Source organism: Camelus ferus, chromosome 7 (assembly GCF_009834535.1).
Source record: "Camelus ferus isolate YT-003-E chromosome 7, BCGSAC_Cfer_1.0, whole genome shotgun sequence".
In the NCBI taxonomy this organism is placed as follows: domain Eukaryota; kingdom Metazoa; phylum Chordata; class Mammalia; order Artiodactyla; family Camelidae; genus Camelus; species Camelus ferus.
The window spans coordinates 52904715-52927054 of NC_045702.1; the positions used below are offsets into that span (position 1 = coordinate 52904715).

Sequence of the window (22340 nt, forward strand, 5' to 3'; positions counted from 1 at the left end):
TGTGAGGTAGGCACTGCTATTTTATTCATTTTACAGATGGTGAAACTGCCATCCCAAAATGAATGGTACTTACCCAAAGGTCTTCAGCTAGTTAAAGGGTGAGCCCGGAAATGCTAATCCGTTGTTTAAAGAAATAGTATCTAACAATGACTAGAAGCACATTTAAAAAAACCTTCTTATTTTCAGTCGATTTATACCAAAGTTACAACATTATTCAAAGATGTATTAAATCATACTTGATTAGAAACTTTGGCCACAGGTAATGTTTTAGGGAGAGTTAACAAATGTTATTGATTTTAATTTCTCTTGGAAACGAACTAAGTTTAGCAAATTGCACATTAATTAAGTAAATACAAGTCAGTTTTATTTAAATGGTTTACATTTTATATGAACTCAGAGAGCCTATTTAACCACAGAAATTCACATTTATGCAGTCAACACAATGGTGATGGCATGATTAAGTGATGCAAGAGCCCTAACGGCATTCCCCTTGCTTTGCAAACTGATGCTGTTAGAGGGTAACCAAGTCGGCACTGTCTTCTAAAAGGAGGACACGTTCTTAGCTGGGATTAGGATTTTCTGAGGTTTAACTCTACTGTTTTTTTTTTCTTTCTTTCTTTTTTATGTGGAAATGCACATTCTGTGACATAATGAATGGCAGATAATATTAACAAAATTGTAGTTTATATATGGAATAACAAAGTAACATATATTTAATGCTAAGAATACCGCTTGGTTCATTGTAATACTGTTTTCACTGAAATCAAAGGACTTCTTATAAATTCTGCTGCCTTTTTTGGTTAGTTTAAAACAGCATTCTCCATCCTATTTAATGTAATACCTGTGAATAGAATTCATCTATCAATCAAGCCTCTGGTCCTCATTGGAGTAATACAGGGAAGGGGATCTTTTTCAGTCAGCCTTGAAAGCAGATGGAGGCAGCACCACATCACAACAGAAAGTGTTTGGTGGTGGGGACTTTGAGAAAGGGGAGATCTGGATGCTCTAAGGAAGGGAATAGTTGGTGGTCGGGCAGTCTAATGAGGACAAATACCTTTTGGAAAATACAAATGATAAACTATATCGCATCATTAGTCATTTGTGGCAGGCACTGAGAAGTCTGCTTCTTCTCTGGGTAGGATGGATAGTAGAGAGTCAAGATAAAAGACTTGCCTTGTGCACTGTGTTCGCTGCCATAGTAACGGCCTCCTGCTGCCTAATGATGCACCAGCTCTCCCCGTTTTAAACGTGTACACATTTGCACACGTTGTCTGACTCCTGATGAGTCTGCATAAGTTAATAAAGAGAATTGTACTTTTGAGGTTGATAGCAGTTAGTAGGGGAGACAGAGATGTCCTAGGAGATCTTCTGCCATTTTACCAAATTGTAAACAATTTTCCTTGTCTTTCATTTTGAGGATAATGAAATAATTATTTCAGCATCATTTTGTTCCAAAGAGTCTTTTGCCCATACCTCTAAAGAAGTTTGTTTTCATGAAGGAAAATAATCTGATTTTCAAATACTTCCTGAGGAAAGACACCAGTCAGCCAAGTTCAGGGATTTTTTACAAACAACGCTTCTGTCAACATATCAAATATTCCATTTATTGCACCTTTTCAAATTTTTGTTTTAATGCTCTCTGTATTTCTTTTTTTTCCCCCCAAATTGATTAACACATCCATATTAGATTAAAATGGTGAGTTATTTTGTACTGGATTCTACCACGTTTGCCACTTTGGGGCCATTAGATGGGAGGTGCTTCACCTTCCCAGCAGCCAAGGGTAATATGTTTACGCAAACATAATTTCTGCTAATGTAACATGAACAACACCTATAGTACACTTACTATGTATGCTACGGACTCTTCAAAGATACTGTATTCATGCATTTAATCTTCACAACAACGCTTTGAATTAACAACTAATATTAGCACTATACAGGCGAGAAATAGATGTATTACAAGCACGTACTGTGGAGAACATTTTGGGACACTCTGTGCAAGTCATCTTTAGAAAAGAAATCTAATCAAAAATGACTAGACTGTTTAACATGTTGGCTCTATTAAGTTCTGATAGGCAATTAAAAGCAACTTAATTCCCCCACCCCACGCCACTTAGCAAAGAATTATTTCAGCTCTTTGCCATGAAGTTAATTTGTTCAGTCATTACCTGGCATATATTTGAATTAAAAGAAGACTAGGGAAAGCAATTAAAGGCCATTTTTGTCCTTAAATTAAAGATATCTTCTTGTTTAAATTGTACCGTTTGGTGACAAAATACTAAAAAGTTGAGCAAGGATTTCTCAAAGTTGATCAATGTACATAGTCACGTTGTAGAAGTCATAACAAAGCCACTGTATTCTCAATAATAGGGTTAACATTGTCCCAAGTTATCTAGCTATTTACCTCAACTCTTTACTTAGCAGCTAGTCACAGTTTATCTTAACCAATTCAATGCAGTACTTTGTTGTATCATGTGACATTTATTTTATTGATGTATTTCAAGTTTTTCCTCATCTTCACTCCAGATCCTTCATGAAATGATGGAAGAAATTGACTATGATCACGATGGAACCGTCTCTCTGGAGGAATGGATTCAAGGAGGAATGACAACAATTCCACTTCTTGTGCTCCTGGGCTTAGAAAACGTAAGCATTTACACAGAGAGCATGGCCTGGTGTAGGGTTGTCTTTGACACATTTTGATTATAAATCGATCTGGTCATTTTCTACCATTAAGTGTACAGTGAGTGCCCGGCCCTTCTAATGCGTGTGCCACCGTGCACTTTAACAGTAACTCCTTGTGCGGGAACAGTTGCCATGAATAAATTGATTCATTTTAGGTATTAGCTTATTATTTAACACATAATTTCTCTCTTTAGTTTCCTGCTATTTAAAGTGCAATCTAATTTTTAAAAATCTCAGCTGTCTCAGTTTATTTAATGCAAGAAACGCCCCAGTAGCATTGCATTCTGTGGTTCTTGTGGTCTCCACCCATTTTGTAATCCCCGTCCCCATGAAGATCTGTTTTATTGATGATCAGATCAATACTTGAAGGAGACAACTATATATCAAGATGATTGATAATATATATATATATATATATATATATATATATATATATATATATATATATATATGTATTTTTTTTTTTTTAAAGCAGTCTCTCAAAATTCTTCCTTCTAAGTTTGCCGGTTTTCTTATATCAGTGCCTCCCGTCATAATTAAAACTGGTTTGGGAATAAAGTAGACCAACATGAGATCAGAATTTGGTATGATAATGATTTTGAAACCAAATCTTGCTCACCTAGTCTTGATGTGAATTTCAGTAACAGTTAACTTAAAAATCCAATGAGTCAACACTAGATTTTTGTATCTAGCGTTAATAAAGAAGAATCAACTCTAACATGCATGTAGTAAAATATTTACTTAGATTCAAGGAGTTTTACTGATGGAAAGCACCACATGTAATATTTAGAGTTTTGAGATGCAAGAACACAGTGTCTCCTGCTTTGCTGCTGACCCCAAAACCTGTCATGCTTCTTCTTACCAGCAATAACAAGTTTTTTAGATTCAAGACTATACCTAAGTTATCCAAGACACCGAGATTTTTAAATGTCAGTCCTCAGGAGATCTTGCAGCCTGTGTTTGTAAGACATGTGAGAGTATGTAAAAATATGTTTGTACACATTCACATAGGCGTTTGGGAATATATAAATGGGCTTTGGGTCGGCAGAATTTGTCTCTGTTTTGCCTGGATCTTCACGTTCTTTTACGTTCAGCTTAACCTTTACCCTTCATGAGGCCCATGGGATTTTAGACATGGTCAGAGGAAGGAAAAGAAAAATTACTAATAGATGATAAATCGGCGGAAATTACCCTTAAATAATTTATTAAAACAAAGATAATCAATATAGATCTCATTGTTAATAGATACATATTTCTACATTTTGAAAATTAATGAAGCAATGGTTTTTGTATTTAATGTCCTTATACTGTACATAACCTCATATCTTTTTGTAATAACTGACTATATATCTATCATAAATATGGGTTTAATTTTTTAATATGCCTTCTGACAAAATACATATGTAAATCAGGCTGTTGGGAGAAAACTGACAAAATGTTAACTTTGTAAGGTTTGGTGTATATTCTGTCCTGAAAAATAGTTGACAAATGACTATTCAAGAAATTCTAATGATAATGGTTCCCTAGAAGGGAATTTTATAGTTTTAAAGCTAACGTTTTTAAATTCTAAATACTTATGGAAATTCTATTTTGATAGAATGAGAGAATATGCAGGAATGAGTAAGTCAGTCATTTGGTTGGACAGGCACGTGCAGAAATTGATACTTTTTAATGAAATATAGTCAGCTACAATGTGTCAATTTCTGGTGGATAGCACAATGTTTCAGTCATATATATACATACATGTATTCATCTTCATAAGGAATGGAGACTTAGTCATCTATATTTCAAGTATCACAAAAGGATTTGGAAGTATTAATGTTTTTCTTTGGAAAATAATGTTTAGAAAATTCTTTAGTTTTGTTCATAGATACAGATATTTTTGAAATTATGAAAATAGCATGAGTAAACATAATCCACAAATCTTTTGGATTTAACTAAAAATATTTTAAACCTTCATCAGTTTCTAGTGTAGCAGTAACTGTTTCAATGGAATGATAATTTTTTCATTAGTTTCAATCAGGTTAATGATACATAATTTACTTTCAATTCATTCTTAAATTTATATTTTATGTTTTTAGTTAGGAGGTTCTCTCTCCCCCCCCCCGCCCTTCCGCCACCCGGAACCTAATAGGAGAAATCAGTATCGGATTTCAAAGTAACCGAAAGCTGTGTTCCAAAGCTGTCTTCCCAGTGATGACCACCAGATGGCAGGGCAACCTTGGTTAACTCCTATAGGTCAACTTGAATATGAGATTGGAAGTTTCCCTTGTAAAGAACAATTCTGAGAGTAATATCACTTTTTCTTCACTTCTTAAAAAGATTATACAATAATCTTTTTAAAATTACCTTTTAATAAAATAGATAAGCCATATAATTAAGATCACAAAACCGAGCCTCTGTTTGTTAAAAACAGCTTTTTAAATCCCAGGCATCATAAGTTTTGCACAAAGCAGGAATGAGACAGTGATAACTGAGCGATGAAGGCCCTCTTGTTGTAATTGAGACTTATTTCCTTTCCTGTAGGCAGTTAATGTGTTATGTTATTACCTATAGAGAATTTGATTCATGGTTCCATTGCCCCCCCCCCCAACACGCCCCACCTCCCACCTTTGCTTATCAGATTGGAAATCTAGAAGCTTTAGGTTGAATTCAGCCATTTATTATGGGGTCTCTCTTGTTATGTGGTCCTATATATTCTTGTCTATTGTCAGTCACGAGCTCAGGGAGTTGATTCTAAGTGATGTTAAATACCCCAGTGTATTTGAAAGTGACTGGTGTAGTAGCCAGATTACACAGATGAGAATGTTGCCCTGGGAGAGCAGCCTCACTTGTGATGTAGGGCAAGGCAGTTGTGATTTTATTATAGTTCATTTTTCTCCATCAACAGAGTTTTTGAAACTACTCTGTTTTAACTAATATCTGTTTCAGTGCCAAAATCAGAAGTGTCGTTTGTCAGAACCTAATTCTTTATCAAATGCTAGAGAGTAAGAGTCATTTCCTTTCTCTTACAAGAAATCCTTCAAACTTCACGATCCTTGATCTGAAATGGTGTAACCTCTTACCATCTAAAGGAAAATTGAGAGTTGGGGTGGCATATGTGATTTTGATGACAATAAAAAAAATATGCCTGAGACTTTGTCATTCTTCCCTCAGCATTCATCTCATTGAAAAATTACTTTTTTATAAAAATCTTAATTTTGAATGAAAATGTTTTTCTGTTTTAAATAACTGTATCTAACAATAAACTCTACTCTGGCAGTTGGCCAACTTTGTCTGTAAAAGGGCAGACAGTGAATAGTTAAGACTCTGTGGTACATCAGGTCTCTGTTGCAACACTGTAATCTGCCAGTTTAGTACAGAAGCCACAGACACTACTTAATGAAAGAACAACATTGTGTTCCAATAAAACTTTATTAACAAAAACAGATTATTGGCCAGATTTGACCCATAATTTGCTGATCCCTGCTTTATTTTATCACTAATCTGTCACATGACAAACAATGAGTTTTAACTTGTTTTTAATCATTTTGGAAAATGAAATCTTATATCTTTTACGTAGCTCAGTTAGACCTGCCCCAGCAAGACATGAGGACTAGTTAATTATATTATACTCTACTATAGTAGCAGTGCATTTCATCAAATTGACCTTCACCTTGGCTTGGTTATTAACTAACTAGGTCATCTTGCGCCAGACAGTTATTCTCTCTGGACATATAAAAAGAAGTTAGTCAAGAGTATCCCTTTCTTTTTCTAACATTCTTTCAGTTCAAATGTTCTTTTTTTCCTAGATAAATAAGATAATTATTAATGCTCCAGTTTCTGAAATCTGTCATCTTCTATCATTATTAGATTTTTCAAGGAAAATTACTAAATTCATATTATCATAAAAACAGGAATACACACTTCAATAGGAGACTGGCTTAAAATAAGGATACCTTAACTTCTTTTTTTGTTTGTTTTTTGTTTTTTGTTTAAGTACAGTCAGTTGCAATCTGTCAATTTGTAGTGAACAGCACAATGTTCCAGTCATGAATATACCTACATTTATTCCATATACTCTTTTTCATTAAAGGTTACTACAGATACCTTAACTTCTTAGTATTAGATGGTCGTGCCCACATCTAGTCTGTATTATTTTTGAATGAATACATATTTTGATTTCACTATATGTGCTCACAAAATCTGATCTTTAATCCCTATGTGTAGTTTAGACTTTGCCATTGATTGAAATGTTTTAGGGCACTTTTTTGCCTGACTCAATACAGTAAAAGTAGTTGTTTGGTTTGCCTCCTGATTTCTGATATGAAATGTGTCCCTGATGAGTATGGTGGAGGGTAGAAGGTGATGTATTCTTGATAGACTAAAAGCTGTATTTGGAAAACTGATGTTTTACACTTTATTTTTTAAAAACTGAATTTGGTTGAGTTGTTCTGCTGTTTATACATTGCTCAATCTAGAAAGGAGTTACGAAACTGGCTAAATCAGATAATTCTTGAGATTCCAGATAGGGCCATTCAAGAAACTGACCATGTGATGTCACACACAGTTGAATAGGCATTTGGACCTGATGAATGTCAGGGTCTCAGCCTGACATCAGAAAGTGGGGCCTGGAGATAAATAGTTGACTGCAGCTCCATTCAGAATTGTACAACTTCTCTCTGCATTTTCTCTGCCTAGGACTAAACACTGCTCGTTTTGTTGTCTGAAAGAGCAGTTTCTTTCATATTGTTATTATTTCTGGGAGACCTTGAACAGAACAGGAAGGTGAATTAGAGGTGCTTTTTATTTAATGAGTTGCATTCATTAGCGACGTTAGCTCTTCTATGTGTTATAAGTGATGTCAGTGGAAACGGGGGCCTGGCCAGGTGTGAGGACAGGAGCATTTCAGCTGTGACAGCAGTGAACTTTCTCCTTGAGGTCTTTTAGGGAAAAAATGATTTTATTTATAACAGCTGTAGTTCACTTGAACCGTCTATGTGATCTTGGAGGCATTTAGAGAAAAACTAAAACTTTTGAAAAATCACTGGGATAATGAAGTAGGTTTCAAAATTGTCCAAAGAGCGTTCTTCCCTTTGAAACCTCCCTTTGACACACAGAGGATGAGAAGGCGAGGGGGAACCTGGGGCTCCATGACTGCAGGCCCCCCTGGGTATCATGACACGTTTCTTTGACGTCAGCCCAGAACTGAACTGCTTCATGATAAAATGCAGTATTTTCCAAGTATCAGGAATCAATGTTTATGAAGAATAATATCTGGTAATGAAAAAAATCAGGAGAACACAGTTTTTATGAATAAAGTGTTGTAAACCTCCAGACAGCTTTCTCAGATCTTTTGGCTGAAGTGCTGGGACGTTACACAACCCAGCCCAGTGATGGCAATAATATTTGCTGTTTATATAACACCAGTCTTCTGAGGAGCTAAATTGACTTCACAGGTATTGTAAACCTCACACCACGGCCCGGGCGAGGAAAGTGAGTACTTTGATTTTATTAGAAAGGAAAATAAGAAGAAAGGTGAAATGGATTATCCACATTTTCATCAGGAGCCAGGAATCCAGCCTTCCACATTTTCTCTTTATTCCTCTTTTATAAAAATGGATTCCCTTCTATGACAATAAATATTTATTTGTGATAGAAGTACTAATAGGACTATGTTCTTCTGGCTGATAGAATATTGTGAGGGACAGATTCTCCCCCTCCCCACTAAGTTTGCCATCTAAATAAGACAAACAAGACAGGACATGAGACTACAGCGTGTCGGAGTGTAATTTGCACTGCTGAGAAATAGTTGGCTCCTGGTTTCAATTTCTTGAAGTCACATACATATTTCATCCTTTGCATATTTTGGCGATGTATCCGGCTAAGAGCTATAAAGCGATTTAATTTGTTTTTTTGGTAAAGCATTTTCTGTCTGGGTAATGGATTTGTACATCAGTGGCAGCCTGTAACATGGCTAAGTGTTCTGATTGACAGAACACCCACGTTCAGACTTGTTTATCTTTTGATAAGGAAAATGCCAGCTAACTTAGTCCATATGTGCTCTTCCACAGGATGGGGCTTATTCACATGTAATGGACACTCAGTTAAAAATGAAATGACAAGGATTAGGAGAACAGTCATCCACATGAAAATTAAATTTTCTTTTTTCTCTTACACTTGAAAACTAAAAAATTAAATTAATTAAACAATGCTTAAAGCTAACTTGCAGTGTATTTTTAAAGAATGAACCTCCTTACCTAAACTTTTAACATCAGAGTGCCTTATTCTTACATGAATGAATAGAAATTTAAAAATCTAGACAGTTTGGGAAATACAGCAAAATTAAACGAATGTATAAAGTATGCCATTCACATAATGAAGATATTAGAAATCTTACGACTCAGGCAAACTGGAACTGGCTTCAGAAACTACTAGAAAACCTATGTCTTAAGTTTTGAAAAAAAAAACTGCAACGCCAATGTCCTCTGACAGCCTCCTCACAGCATGTTCTGTGTAAGGGATTTAGTTGAGAGCTTGTTAGTCCTTTTTCAGAAAAATGAAGCTGAACATTATCAAGAACCGTGAAGGGGCTGAGAGGTACCGTACCAGCAGGTGGACAGGCTGGCATGCCACAGGTTCATAGACGCCGGCAGAGGACATGAGCACCTGGGTCAGCAACAAAGACTTGTTTACTCACAGCAAAGAAGTGTTAGCCGCTTCACGTCTGAGCCGGGGCTCCTGGCCCATGAAGTCTCTTAGGGGCGATGGAGAGGGACCCAAGTAATGGCTGTGCACAGCGTCAGGCTTCGGAACCCCTGGCTTGGGGAAACTAAATCTTTTATAATATGCAGTAGACAAACCTGCCTAACCTTTGGTTCAAAAGGAGAGATTCTTTTTATTATATAGACAGTAAGCAAACCCGTCCTCTCCTCTGGAGGGAGACACATCTCTATTGTTCAAGGCTCTGTGTAATTCAGACATCTTTGAAAAGATAGCCTGGAAAAAAAAGACAGCTCTTCTGCTTACAAAATGTGCAGAAATTCAAGAGACCCATGGAGAATGATCTCCCAGGAAGCATTTTCATTAATGTTTCATATTATGATGCAAATTTGACATTTCTGGTTCTAATGTAAGATTTAGTTACTATGGATTTAATTGGGTGCTTTAGATCCGGTGGTTTTATCTCTTGACTGGGAGTAGGAAAATGTGGTTAGGAAGTATTATTACTACTATTTTATTATCAAGAGAAACAAGATGATCTGGACATGTTTATCTTGCCCTTGTACCCCAGAATTTGTGTTAGCTCCCCAGCACATAATAGGTGCTCAAAAAATTAATTAGGTCATTGTGTTCTAAGAAATATGGCAACTTGTATAACCTGAAAAACTTTGGCCAGTAATGGTTTCTATACAATACAAACAAATGATGTCTGAAATTAATCTGAGTTTGATATAATTTGGTAAATGATTTACAAGTACTACATGTTAATACAGAAAACGATAATAACAAAAGTAATGATATATAATAACTTCATTTATTATCTTGACCTCCTTGTAAGGGATTCACGAGATTCATAAGCATCATATTATTTCACTTTACTTCAATGTTGACAATGCAGATGGAAGTAAGTGCCTGCTGCGGAGTAGCTATTAGGATGTTATGTAGGGTTTTACTTAGAAGAATAAGTAATAATTACAGTTGTTTTGTTAGAATGTGAATTAATTAAACCCAAGGTTTTATTGTGGCAAATAACTAGAATGATTGTTATAAATAAGCACAATAATAGAATTTTAATATTGTTTCCATCTTTTTATAAGATTAAAATATTTCGCAAAGGAGGAGCAAACAAAATGATAATGTAATTTGACACTTCAAAAAGTTTATTTTTAAAAATTTGCTATACGAGACATACAAAATATATTGATGTAAATCATAACATATAAGGAATCCCCCCACTAAAGCCTTAGACTAGCACCAGTGACTTACCTTTAGGTGTTATTTTCCCATCCCATCCCTCTGCCTCCTTCTAAGATCTAACCACCATCATGAAATTTGCATATTTCTACAATTAAGCAAGGGTAAATATTCTATCCAGGTTTTCCTTTCTCAAAATCTTCCACTGAAGAGTATTTCCTCTTTCTTTATTCATGTATTTGTTTATGGAATCATGCGGAGGGTAAGGTATACCAAGGTGAGGCAGACACATCTCTGTTCTTGTGAGTCCTCAGTGTGGCCCATGGTGATGGTTTGGGGCATGCTGTTGAACTGCTGACATTAGGCAAGAATTTGTAGGTTGCCATAGCACCCGAGATCTGTTAGCAGGATCGCGTTCCACCAGAGCACATGTGTTTTTCTAGACTCCGTGGCGATCTTGGAGAAAGTCAGGGATGAAATAACAGATTGTCTTCAAATGCTTCAGTCCAGCTCTGAATTTTGTTGGCACTTCCCTAGCCCACTGTTTATTTCATTAAGTGAAATCTGTTTCTCTTAAACGGCCCGTGCAGAACGTGAAGGATGACGGCCAGCATGTGTGGCGACTCAAGCACTTTAACAAACCCGCCTACTGCAACCTTTGCCTGAACATGCTGATCGGCGTGGGGAAGCAGGGCCTCTGCTGCTCCTGTGAGTACGTTCGCTTTGCCCGGACATCATCCCCTCTCCTGTGGAGAGGGTGATCTCATGGAATCGCCCTGTTTGTACATGGACTTAAGACATAATCCTGACCCTTCCTGAACTGAAGATTTATGTTTCCCACTGCAGTATGTCTCTGAAGGTTTAGGTCAGAGTAGTTTGAAGTTTCTTCAGTTTTGGGAAACCCTCTCTTTGACAAAGAAATACGGACATTTTCCAATTCATTAGCCAGTTTTGTCCCACTGTAGTTTAATTTATTTATAATTCCCATTTCTTCTGGGATCATTATGAAAATAGCCACTGGTCTCTTGCATTTCTAGCTTACATTTTTTTTTTGTCCTTTTTTCATCTAAGTTAATCACTTAATTCACATTGTCTTCCTATAATGAGCCAATCCCTTTAAGTCTTTTAGAAATAAGTATTGATTTATCAATTTGCATTCATGTTAAGAAATCACAGGAATAGAAACTAGTCTTATACCTCAGGCATGTGATGTTTAATGCTATCAGGACAAAACTCTTCACAGATGGTTAATGGATATTGGAACCCAGAGCATTGCCAGTTCATGAATTGTGGCCATTATTTTCATTTCAGTACATGCATTTTTTCAATTTTTATTTTATTCTGTTGAGTACTGCCCATTACAATTGTCTGATAGTGTATGTAACGGTTTATAAAAGTCACCTAAGCTTTTTTAAATAAACAGCACGTCAGCCTAAGGAACTTTTAAATCCCTTGATATCCCTGTTAAACAGAGGAAATACTGAGTCCTTCTCACCGAAGTGTGACATTCTCTTTTGTCCAGCAATTTGTCCATCCATTCCCTTTTCTCCAGTGTATGGAGTTACTGAAACTGGCGAGATTATTAGACACATCCTATTTCTGTGCATTTATATTACATCTGATTTCTTACCTAGCTTCCATGTGATATGTACCTTTCAGATGTTATTTTTAGCTAGCAGCTCCTCTGATAACGTATTTGAGAGTTATCTTTCTCTCAGATACATCACTTGACATCAAAAATCATGTTTTAGTGCCACTTTTAAGTGATTTCTTAAGTGTTTAAGGATTTTAATAAAGTTCTATGTAGTGTCCTTGTGTGACTTCAGAGGGCAGTTTCTGGTGGCCACATTTAAAAGGCTAGTTACACCAGAACGTTCTCCATGTACAAAGGAAGTAACTTATTTTTAAAGTTTTATTATTTTTAAGGGAAAAAAAATTCATGGTACATTCTGTTGATGGGAGCTTATGAAACAAAATGATAACTCTCTAATAATGTGAGTGGTGTCATACAGAGTGAGAATTATGCTCACAAATTTAACTGACTGAGGTAGCGTAGATGCATTCAACGTTATTGCCAATATGGAAGAGAAAAGAAAGTACCTTTCTTCCTCAGTGTTGCCAAAGGAAATCACAGATGTGGCTATTTGGGAAGAGGTTTACTATGCAAATATCATGTGGATTTGGTATTTTTTATTCTAATTTCATGCAGTGACTAATTTTTGTTTGTTTGATTGGGAGAGCGACCTTTTTTTTTTTTTTAACAACAATATAACATTTTTTATTGATTTATAATCACTTTATAATGTTGTGTCAAATTCCAGTGTAGAGCACAATTTTTCAGTTATACATGAACATATATATATTAGTTGTCACATTTTTTCTCTGTGAGCTACCATAAGATCTTGTGTGTATTGTTTTTTGTTTATTTTTATTCTTAGTGCATTTAGAACTCTTTATTTCGAATCAGCATTTTATTAAAGAACATCTGTATATGATCCTAAGTTATATTCAGAATTAACCCATGAAATAATTTGAAGATGCTTTAAAGTGTGTGTATTGGCTTTATGTCATTTTTAATATATATGTATCTGTGTATGTATATACATATATACACAAATGCGTATGTTTGTATATGTGTATATATACATATTTGCATATACATATAAAAATTTACATATATATATCTCATATGCTGCCCAGGAAAGGTTGTTCCTTTTGGACAAACATGATGACAAGATGGAATGGACTTGTACTGAACGCCTGGCATGTATGATCAAATCTATTCTCTGAAAATAGACTAATCAGCCATTTAAGGTTTAGATAAATCAATAGACAAAATCGCATAAGCTCGTGGGCTTTTATTCCCATGACTGCCAGCTGCTCTCATGCCTATACTTTGTAAGACATGGATCTCTTCCTTCTAGCAAATGACACCCAGCCATTTGGCAGTCATCAATTTGTCTTTAATATTTTTGTCATCTGGGAATTATTGTGAAAAATTTGAGTGGGGCCTGATTTAATCAAGCATTTCCTGCTCTGCCGTGACAGAGGAGCCTTGGTTTTTCACATGCATAATATTTCCTGTGCTAATTGGCTTTTGTATTCCACGGTCCAAACAGTCGACCTGGACTTTCCCTTGATGTGGCTGATGGGATTGATTAGGGACTAGTGGAGACAAGATGAGCTTCTGTTAACGTCATTCTTTCTCTGTAAAACTGCAGTCAGGACCGGGATTAACTCGCAACTTGTGTACCTGTTTCCTTTCAGTTTGCAAGTACACGGTCCACGAGCGCTGCGTGGCCAGAGCGCCTCCTTCTTGCATCAAGACTTACGTGAAGTCCAAGAAGAACACGGACGTAAGTGTGCGGCATGCTTGCGCTCTGAGGGGGGTGTGGACGGATGTCCCCTCTGACCGCGGCGCTCTTGTCCTGTTCTAGGTGATGCATCATTACTGGGTTGAAGGCAACTGCCCGACCAAGTGTGACAAGTGCCACAAAACGGTGAAGTGTTACCAGGGCCTGACAGGACTGCACTGTGTGTGGTGTCAGATCACAGTGAGTAACGGCGGAGGAGGCACCTCCGGCCTTCATGCACAGTGAAGTCAGCGTAGCCCGTGTTCTCCGAGAGCCCCAGCGCAGAAGGGCGGCCTGAATTTTAGACTGAGTCCAGGCTAGCACAGAATCATGGAGGCTTCTTCTCTCATCTGTGGCTGCCAGTGGGATAAGGGTCAGAGTCAGATTTGTCCTCATAGAAGCCGGAGTTCTGGAGCTGGTGACAGCCTCAGAGATTGCACTGCCATGAGGCTTTCAGACCGGGCGCTGTGGCGTCCTGGGACTTGCCGGGGAGGCAGGCCGACTCCGTGACTGGAGGCGCGCAGTGAGCCTGTGGTGCTGACGCGGGTGGGCTCCGCTACCCCTCCGCCCCACAGCACTATTTTGGTAGAGTTTTCTATTGCACGTGTTGTAAATTTATTTTGATCACAGAATCTCTGAGCTTAAAGAGGGGGAAAAAAAAAAGAATAATATGGTCCAAAGACTTAATTTTATAGTGAAGATACTAAGAGCAAGGAAATCTAAACACATCGTCGGTGACCACGTGGCTAGGTAGAGATGCAAGAGGGTCCATATTTCAATTCTTGAGGCTTCCTAAAAACTCTCTTTACTCTTCCTCACCACATGTTGTTGCCTTGCTCCTTTAGTTAAATCATAAAGTGAGGCATGAGAGGTATGGACATAAACTCTTCCTACTCAGGGCATTGACAGTCCTGATAAGAAGGGATCACTTGGCCTTCCCTGGGTGACTTTAGCATCCCACCTGGCTCGCATGATTGTCACAGGTGCTTCAGATAACTTCTGGAATAAATGCAGTTGTTAGATGGTACCTCTAGTGTTTCATGTTGTATTTCTGGAACTTAATTAGAATACACATTTTCAAGAATAGCTATTTTTTTTTTTTTTTTACATTTTTATACAAAAACCTTTAAAGGGCTGAATTTTTTTCCCCTTTTGGTTTTGTTTTCTTTTTACAACTCCTGTATGACTCATCTTGTTAATAGGACAAATTGTTCTTGCTTTTGTGAGAATGAAACAGTAGGGAGCGCTGTTTGAGTGAAGCAAATAAGTTTCTCTGTAGTGCCCCTCAGTACCCCTCCCACCACACACACCGTTTAAAAAACTTTCTTTACACACACACACACACACACACACACACACACACAGAGTATAATGAGAAAAACAAACTGTGACTTGCATTTGAAAAGTACAATTAAGTACTTTTTTTAAATGAACTCATTTTCTTCAATCATTTTCAGCTATTCCTCGGTGAAATTATATTTACACTTGAAATTTCCTCAATTATGAAAGACAGTTTTATTATTTGAAGTGTTTGGTTATTACAATAAAATGTCTAACAATGATTTAAATTACACATATGAACTACCTAAACATATTGAGTTCTCAGTTTTAAGAAGGCCACAACTATTTCATTTTGTAAGAAATTTGTGCATGTTAAAAAGTATTAGTTTTCTTTTTTTCTTGCTAAGCATTTATAAAAATTTAGTTTTTGTTTCAGATCTTGTAGGAGCCTTTTCCTCTTACTTTCCCCACAAAGTACACCTTTCATTTGTTACATCTTTACTTTAACATAAAGTGAAATTAGAGAATATCAAAATTATCTCTTGATTTTCAGGTTATTTTCTCATCCTTCATGTATTTCAAATGTAATGCTTAGATTTGTTATTTTTCTTTCCTTTTTTATTTCTTGAAAAAGGAAACAATTTAGTATTTAGTGTCTGAAGAGTCTAAAATATACATTTCTGCCTTCCTAATACAATAGCTTTTAGAGATTCTAGAACTTTCTTTGACTCCTCTCTTCCTTTCCCCATTTGATCTCTATGGAGTATGTCTTCTGCCCTTTTCATTCTTTGGGAATCACTCTCCTCAAAGTTACCATTGCTGATGGACTCATACAGATACTCAGAACATCCTGAAATGTTTTTCTTCCCTTATGTTTCATTTTGTTTTTCTTGTTTTCTTTCTTTTGTTTTAGCAGTTCCTCTCATTGTGACTCCAAAATCTGCATTTCTAGCCCAAGCACTCTTCAGTGACACATTTCTATTTGGTCTTGATCCTTGACCCAAGACTTGTAGGAAATTAGGCCCTTCCTTTTATAGGATGGAAGGTGCCGCCTCTGAATAAACTATGCTTTTTGAAATCCAAGGATTTCATGTCTAATTCAGTTCAGACCACATGCCACTAAAATCTTATTCCTAACGAAGGGTAAATGTATACACGAAGATGACTCTATTTGTCACTATGGCAAAGCACAATATAAACGGTAAATGCCTCTAAGTCCCAAGTTCTGCTCAGGATGCAGACTCACCAGGGAGCAGATCAGGGGAAAGTGGCTGCCCTCTCGCTCCGCTCTCCCAGCTTCTGGCTGACTTCCACCGTTTTGCTGTAAACCATCATCTCCAGGGGTCCTCTAGGTGTTGGGTTCATGGAACAAGACTTGAAATCTTTCAAAAAGTCCTTATGTATCCAGATAAAAATATATATAGCCTTCTCAAAAGTAACCTCAGCCTCTGTGCACTTTGGGATTGTTAATGCTGAGCAGCCATAAGAATTCATTTATAGATGTACTGATTGTGTGTCTGGGTTAAACAGAATATATTTCCCTCAGAACAGTTGCATATTTGGTATAATCTCTACTTTCTTCTTGAACCATTGTATGAAAATTTTAGTATAAAGTTGTCCTACTCTTGACTGACACTCCCCTACACTACTGGTTGCCTTTAAACAGACTGACTCTGCTTTCTTATGTCCTTATGCTTCTTGGAAAGTGCTATTAATATAGCAAAGAGCTAGCAGAAGTGAAGGTGGTGGAATCTGCGGCACCATCAGTGCTGGGCTTTAGGAAAGCCCATCTAAACAGAGTCCATGAGGAACAGGTTGCAGAGAGAAACAAAGAGAATGCAACCTGTCTTTGTTTCACTGGTTTCCCAAATGCCATCACTTCCTTTATACGTGTGACTTCTGGAAATGGCTTGAGTCTGATAAGTTAGATTGATTAGATTTTTTTTTTTTTAAAGGAGGCAATGGGTATTGAACCCAGGACCTCGTGAATGCTAAGCATGCCCTCTACCACTGAGCTATACCCTCCCCCCAAGAATGAGCAGATTCTTAAGAATCTCTCTGTCCAACAACTAGTCTGGTAGCTGTGCATTCATTGGCCCGGTATGTAAAAAGCGTTGGCCAGTTTCCTCATTTGTAGAATGGGCTTAATGTTATCTATCTTGTAGGATTATTATAAGAATTAAATTAATTTAAAAAATCTGTCTAGATATGTTTAGTGCAGGACCTCATACGTAACAGTGCTCAGTCATTGACATTTATTACTATAGTGAAGGCTAGGTAAAATGTCACATGGGGGCACAAAACCGCACCCCTGGCTCACAGAGGGCACTCCATGAATATCGCTCATGCCATCCCTCTCTCACTTCTGGAATGATCTGTAGTTGCCTCATCTAAGAATAGCACCTGGGTGTTCTAAAAGCATCCAGAACCATGTGGTCCTGCATATCACTGAATCCTAGATAGAGCTGATTGATTTATATTCACAAAGAACAGCTCTTTCCACCCTCTCTTTTCTATCAGACATGGAATGCTTGCTTTGCATGGCTTGCAGTCATTGGAACTAGAGTTCGAAAGCAATTTCTTTCATCCTTGTCTTTCACCTTCATCCCACATATTCAATCTACCATCCTCCTTAAAATATCTCCCTCAGATTTGAGTTTTTGTCTTCACCATTCACAGCCCAAGTGCAAGCTCTTAGCACCTCTTAACTAGATTAGAGGCAGAGCTCTTGGCTCATGTCCCTGACAGAAGGTACTTTTCCTATAACGCAGGCTGTAACCCACCTCCAGAATCATCTTCTGAAAATACTAGTTTGTTATCATATGCCACCTTCAGCAACCTGTAATAGTTCTGTGGTGATAAATGCAGCCTTCACTGCATCCTACCTCGATCTAGTTTTCAGTTCCCCAAGTACCAGACCCAAACCTGAGCACACGACATGTGTAACACCCCCCTCTGTGCCCAGCCCCCACTGCAGCCGTGTGCATCTCTTGGCCGGCCGCTGGGACAGTCATGCTTCTTTCCTGTTGTTTTACTCCTTCTTAGTGCCTTGAGTGCACCCACCTTAAATTCTAACTACACCGCAAGAACCAAATTAAGTTCCATATCTTCCTTGAAATTTTCCTTGACACTAATATTTCCTTTTTTGGGATACTTTCTCTTCTGTTACTCCACACCAAAGGAAGGATGGGAATGCTGTCCAGCAGTGTCCTGTCTACATGCTCACATGGTCTACACTGCTAGATGACATTTTTATTCAGCTCCGAGTCCAGTGTACACATTTTTTCCTAAATTCTTGATGGAGTGTTGAGTTTAGAGGCGGTCCTCAATAATTTCACCTTAATGACTGATATACTATTCTTCCTGCTCAATAGTGAATTTTAAATGCATGATTTAAATTGTTTTTAATCATTCTGTGATACTCAAATCTGCATCAGATTTACAAGCATAGATGAATACTTAAAGATTAAAACAAAGTCAACACCCCTTTTTAGTCAGTATTTCTGGCTTCTTGATATTGCACTGTTTTGCCATCTTGTAGATATAAAGTTAGGCTCTTAGAACTGAGTTTTATCTCCTTTTGCAAATCTAGCCATTTGATAAAACCAGAAAAACCAAGGAATAAATTGGGAGTTTGAGATTTGCAGATACTAACTACTATATATAAAATAGATAAACAGCAAGTTTATATACTTTATAGCACAGGGAACCATATTCAATGTCTTATAGAGACCTATAATGAAAAAGAATATAAAAATGAGTATAGGTACGTACGTATGTATTATGTATGTGTGTATGTGTGCATGTATATATGACTGAACTATTATGCTGTACACCAGAAACTGACACGACATTGTAAACTGATTATACATCAATTAAAAAAAAAAAAGAAAAAAAATAGAAAAATTCTAAGTAAGAACAATATAAACTATCTTCTAACATTTAGGCAGCCACTTCGCTGTGTTTTATCATTCGGTCAATAGGGCTGGGTATCTTCATTGGTTCTCTCTTTCTCCACTCGCTTACATTCCCTGATCCTTAAGATCCCACTATTTGTACCTGCTCATTCCTGCCATGAACGTGTTTTCTTGACGTTCCATTTAAAACATGTTATCATTTGTTCCTAGTTGTGGTAAAATGTCCCTGGTCAGGCAGGACCCTCCAGGATAGGAAGGTGACGTGTTTCAGTTGAGTTTGGCAAAAGAAAGCCTATATGATGGCTATGAATTATTTACTTTCGGTATCATGTAGGGCTACTACTTTAATTAAAATCATAAGCTCCTAACAATAATGTTCAAAGGTTTCCAATGCCTTTGCAAAAGAAAGGTTTATGCTTCAGCAAGTGCCAGCATTGACAGCACCTGAAACAGCAAAATGTTAGAGACAAAAGAATTTATAAATCGACTAATATTCCTCTAAATCAGGTCTTCATTTTTCTCCAGAAAAATGACTTATTTCTCTTTATTCCTCGAAATTCCCATGAAAATTTATTGTCTATTTTTCCTCCTCTGACTTGTTAGATGCCACTGCTTTCTTTTCAGTACAATAACCTCACTCTTCTCAACTCCATCCCATAAGCGCGCACACACACACATACATGCACACACACACATTCACACATTTTCTTTTTCTTCCTCAATTGAGACAGCTTTTTTCAATAAACATAGATCTGGCTCTAAATTAGGTGCTTGGAAATTGTCATAAACTCTGAAATTATTTCCAAGTGTTTAATTCACTTCTAGGAATAGCTGGTTCATATTTTATGAATTTCCTCGATACGGGACTGATTCCCTTAACATGAATGGAAGTTTCTAAACGTATGATAAAATAATGACCTCAGGATTTCTATGCCTTACTCTTTAGAAATGCAAAAATAACTGAACAAAAATAAAAATATTTTTCAAAAGGGAACAATTGATTTCTTTTCTCTGGACTCCCTTGGCCATTTTATTTAAGAGACAGAATTCATTAATATTCTAGCTTACTTCTCTTCGAGACAATTGTTGGACTTCAGTATCTTATTGACACCGAGAAAGACTCGGATAGCTCTTTTTTTTTTTTGTAAAATATCATAGTGACAAGTTTAAGCAACTTTTTAAAATTGCTGATTATGTTCCTTTTTTTTTCCTTTTTACAGTTTTGTTGAAAATAACATACATGCAGAAAAGTGTAAGTTTCCTAAGGGTAGAGCTCAATAAATTTTTCACAAATGAACACCCCATGTATCCAGCACCTGGTCAGGAAACAGAACATTACCAGTAACATAAGATAGTTTTGTGGGGCAGTGATTTTAAATTCTTTTACATGGTTTTTCTTTTGTTGACATTTGCTGTCTTTTTAAAAAAAATAGACTGTTTTTTAACAGAAGTTTTAGTTTCATAGCCAACATGATGTTCACTTTTAATCATGATAAGCAGTCCTGGGAACCATAAGCATTTTCTCATTGGCTTTCACATTTTGTATTTTGTCCTCAAGTTTGTCTCTGAGAATAAACTACACCTGCTATACAAATTGTGGAATGACCACTATTTTCCAACATGGTGTCCTCAGCTTTGATGCACCTGGCTACTAATGATGTCATGATGTCGATGGATACCCAGATATGTTTAGCAGTTGCCAGATTCCAGACTTAATAAGAGTACAAGGTACCCTTGCACATTTTACAGCCTTCTTGGGGAGGATAATGTTCTTGCACTGCGTGTTGCACTGTTTCCCTGATGATGATATGGTTACCGGCCTTCTTGTAGACCTTGCTACAGGCTCCTGTTCTGGCAACACTCTGCCTTGCAGCTCCTTAGAGAAAACTCAGGGATATGGACCATGTGGCGATCCCACTGGAAAATCCCATGCTGGTTTTTTTGCTCGGCTCTGAAACCCTCGAACGCCAATATGAAGAGTTACCCCTTTGCACAACACATTCTGTTCAGCTTATCAACTGCGTGATTCTACCTGAGTCCTCGATTCCTTCTTTTTGGCTGGAAAACTAGCCTGAATGCCAAAAAGCTGTCATTAAATTCATTTCTATTATCTTTTCTTATATCTGGTAACCCTCAAATGATGATAGAGAGAGGGGAGCCATCCCTTACCCTATCAGTTTCAGATGGTTAGAAAAACCTGAAATGGAGGCCTGGAGGAGGCTGAGACCCCCAGACTGTGTATCTATGATCAGTGCAGGCAGAACAGTTCAGCATGCCCCGCCTCTCTGTCCTTCAGAGTCACATGTGAAGCTTTGCAAACCACAGTCAAAAGTGAAAATGTAGTACTTTCTCGCTTGGTACACACAGAATTTTTATCTGGGATCTCTTTCTTTGTGGTGGCTTCTTAGAGTCTTGCATTGTCATTTTTTTTTTTCATTATGATTGATTAGCCTGTGTCCTTTATTTTTTAATTTTTAAATCATTTTTTTATTGAAGTACCATCAGTTACAATGTGTCAATTTCTGGTTATAGCACAATGTCCCAGTCATGCATATACATATATTCATTTTCACATTTTTTTCATTAAAGTTTATTACAAGATATTGAACATAGTTTACTGGACTATATAGAAGAAACTTTTTTTTTAAATCTATTTTTATATATAGTGGCTAACATTTGTAAATCTCAAACTCCCAAATGTATCCCTTCCGACTCCCTTTCCCCTGGTAACCATAAGATTGTTTACTATGTCTGCGAGTCTGTTTCTGTTTTGTAGGTGAGTTCATTAGTGTCCTTTTTTTTATTTGTTTGTTTTTTTTAAGATTCCACGTATGATTGATATCGTTTGGAATTTTCTCTTTCTTTCTGGCTTGCATTGTCAGTTTTAGACTAGTTGTACAGGATCAAAAAGCCAAAGCTTTTTCTCTGTGACACCAAAGGACAAAAGAGCCTTAACACACACAGTTTGTGTTTGATTTTGTTTCAGTTTTCAGAGTGACCTGTATATGCATTTCCTAGGGTGGGTAGCAAAATACCACAAAATGAGAAAGGAGATTTATTCTCACTTAGTTCTAGAGGCTAGAAACCTGAGATCAAGATGGCAGCAGGGCTGTGCTCCCTCTGAGCACTGTCAGGAAGAGTCCTCCCTTGCTTCTTCTTGTGTCTGGTGGTGGCCAACAATCCTTGGAGCTCCTCCGTTTGAGGTTCT

At 37.1% G+C, this 22340-nt stretch overlaps 1 protein-coding gene across 6 annotated transcripts in view; it reads left to right on the top strand.

Moving 5' to 3' along the window:
* DGKB (diacylglycerol kinase beta) overlaps window positions 1-22340 on the top strand; it is a 588496-nt gene that overhangs the window by 164215 nt on the left and 401941 nt on the right. For all 6 annotated transcript variants that reach the window (XM_032483924.1, XM_032483922.1, XM_032483923.1 and 3 more), the window contains 4 exons: window positions 2527-2646; window positions 11172-11289; window positions 13849-13937; window positions 14019-14135. In XM_032483924.1, the coding sequence (XP_032339815.1) occupies window positions 2527-2646; window positions 11172-11289; window positions 13849-13937; window positions 14019-14135 (444 nt within the window). The remainder of the gene's footprint in view (window positions 1-2526; window positions 2647-11171; window positions 11290-13848; window positions 13938-14018; window positions 14136-22340) is intronic.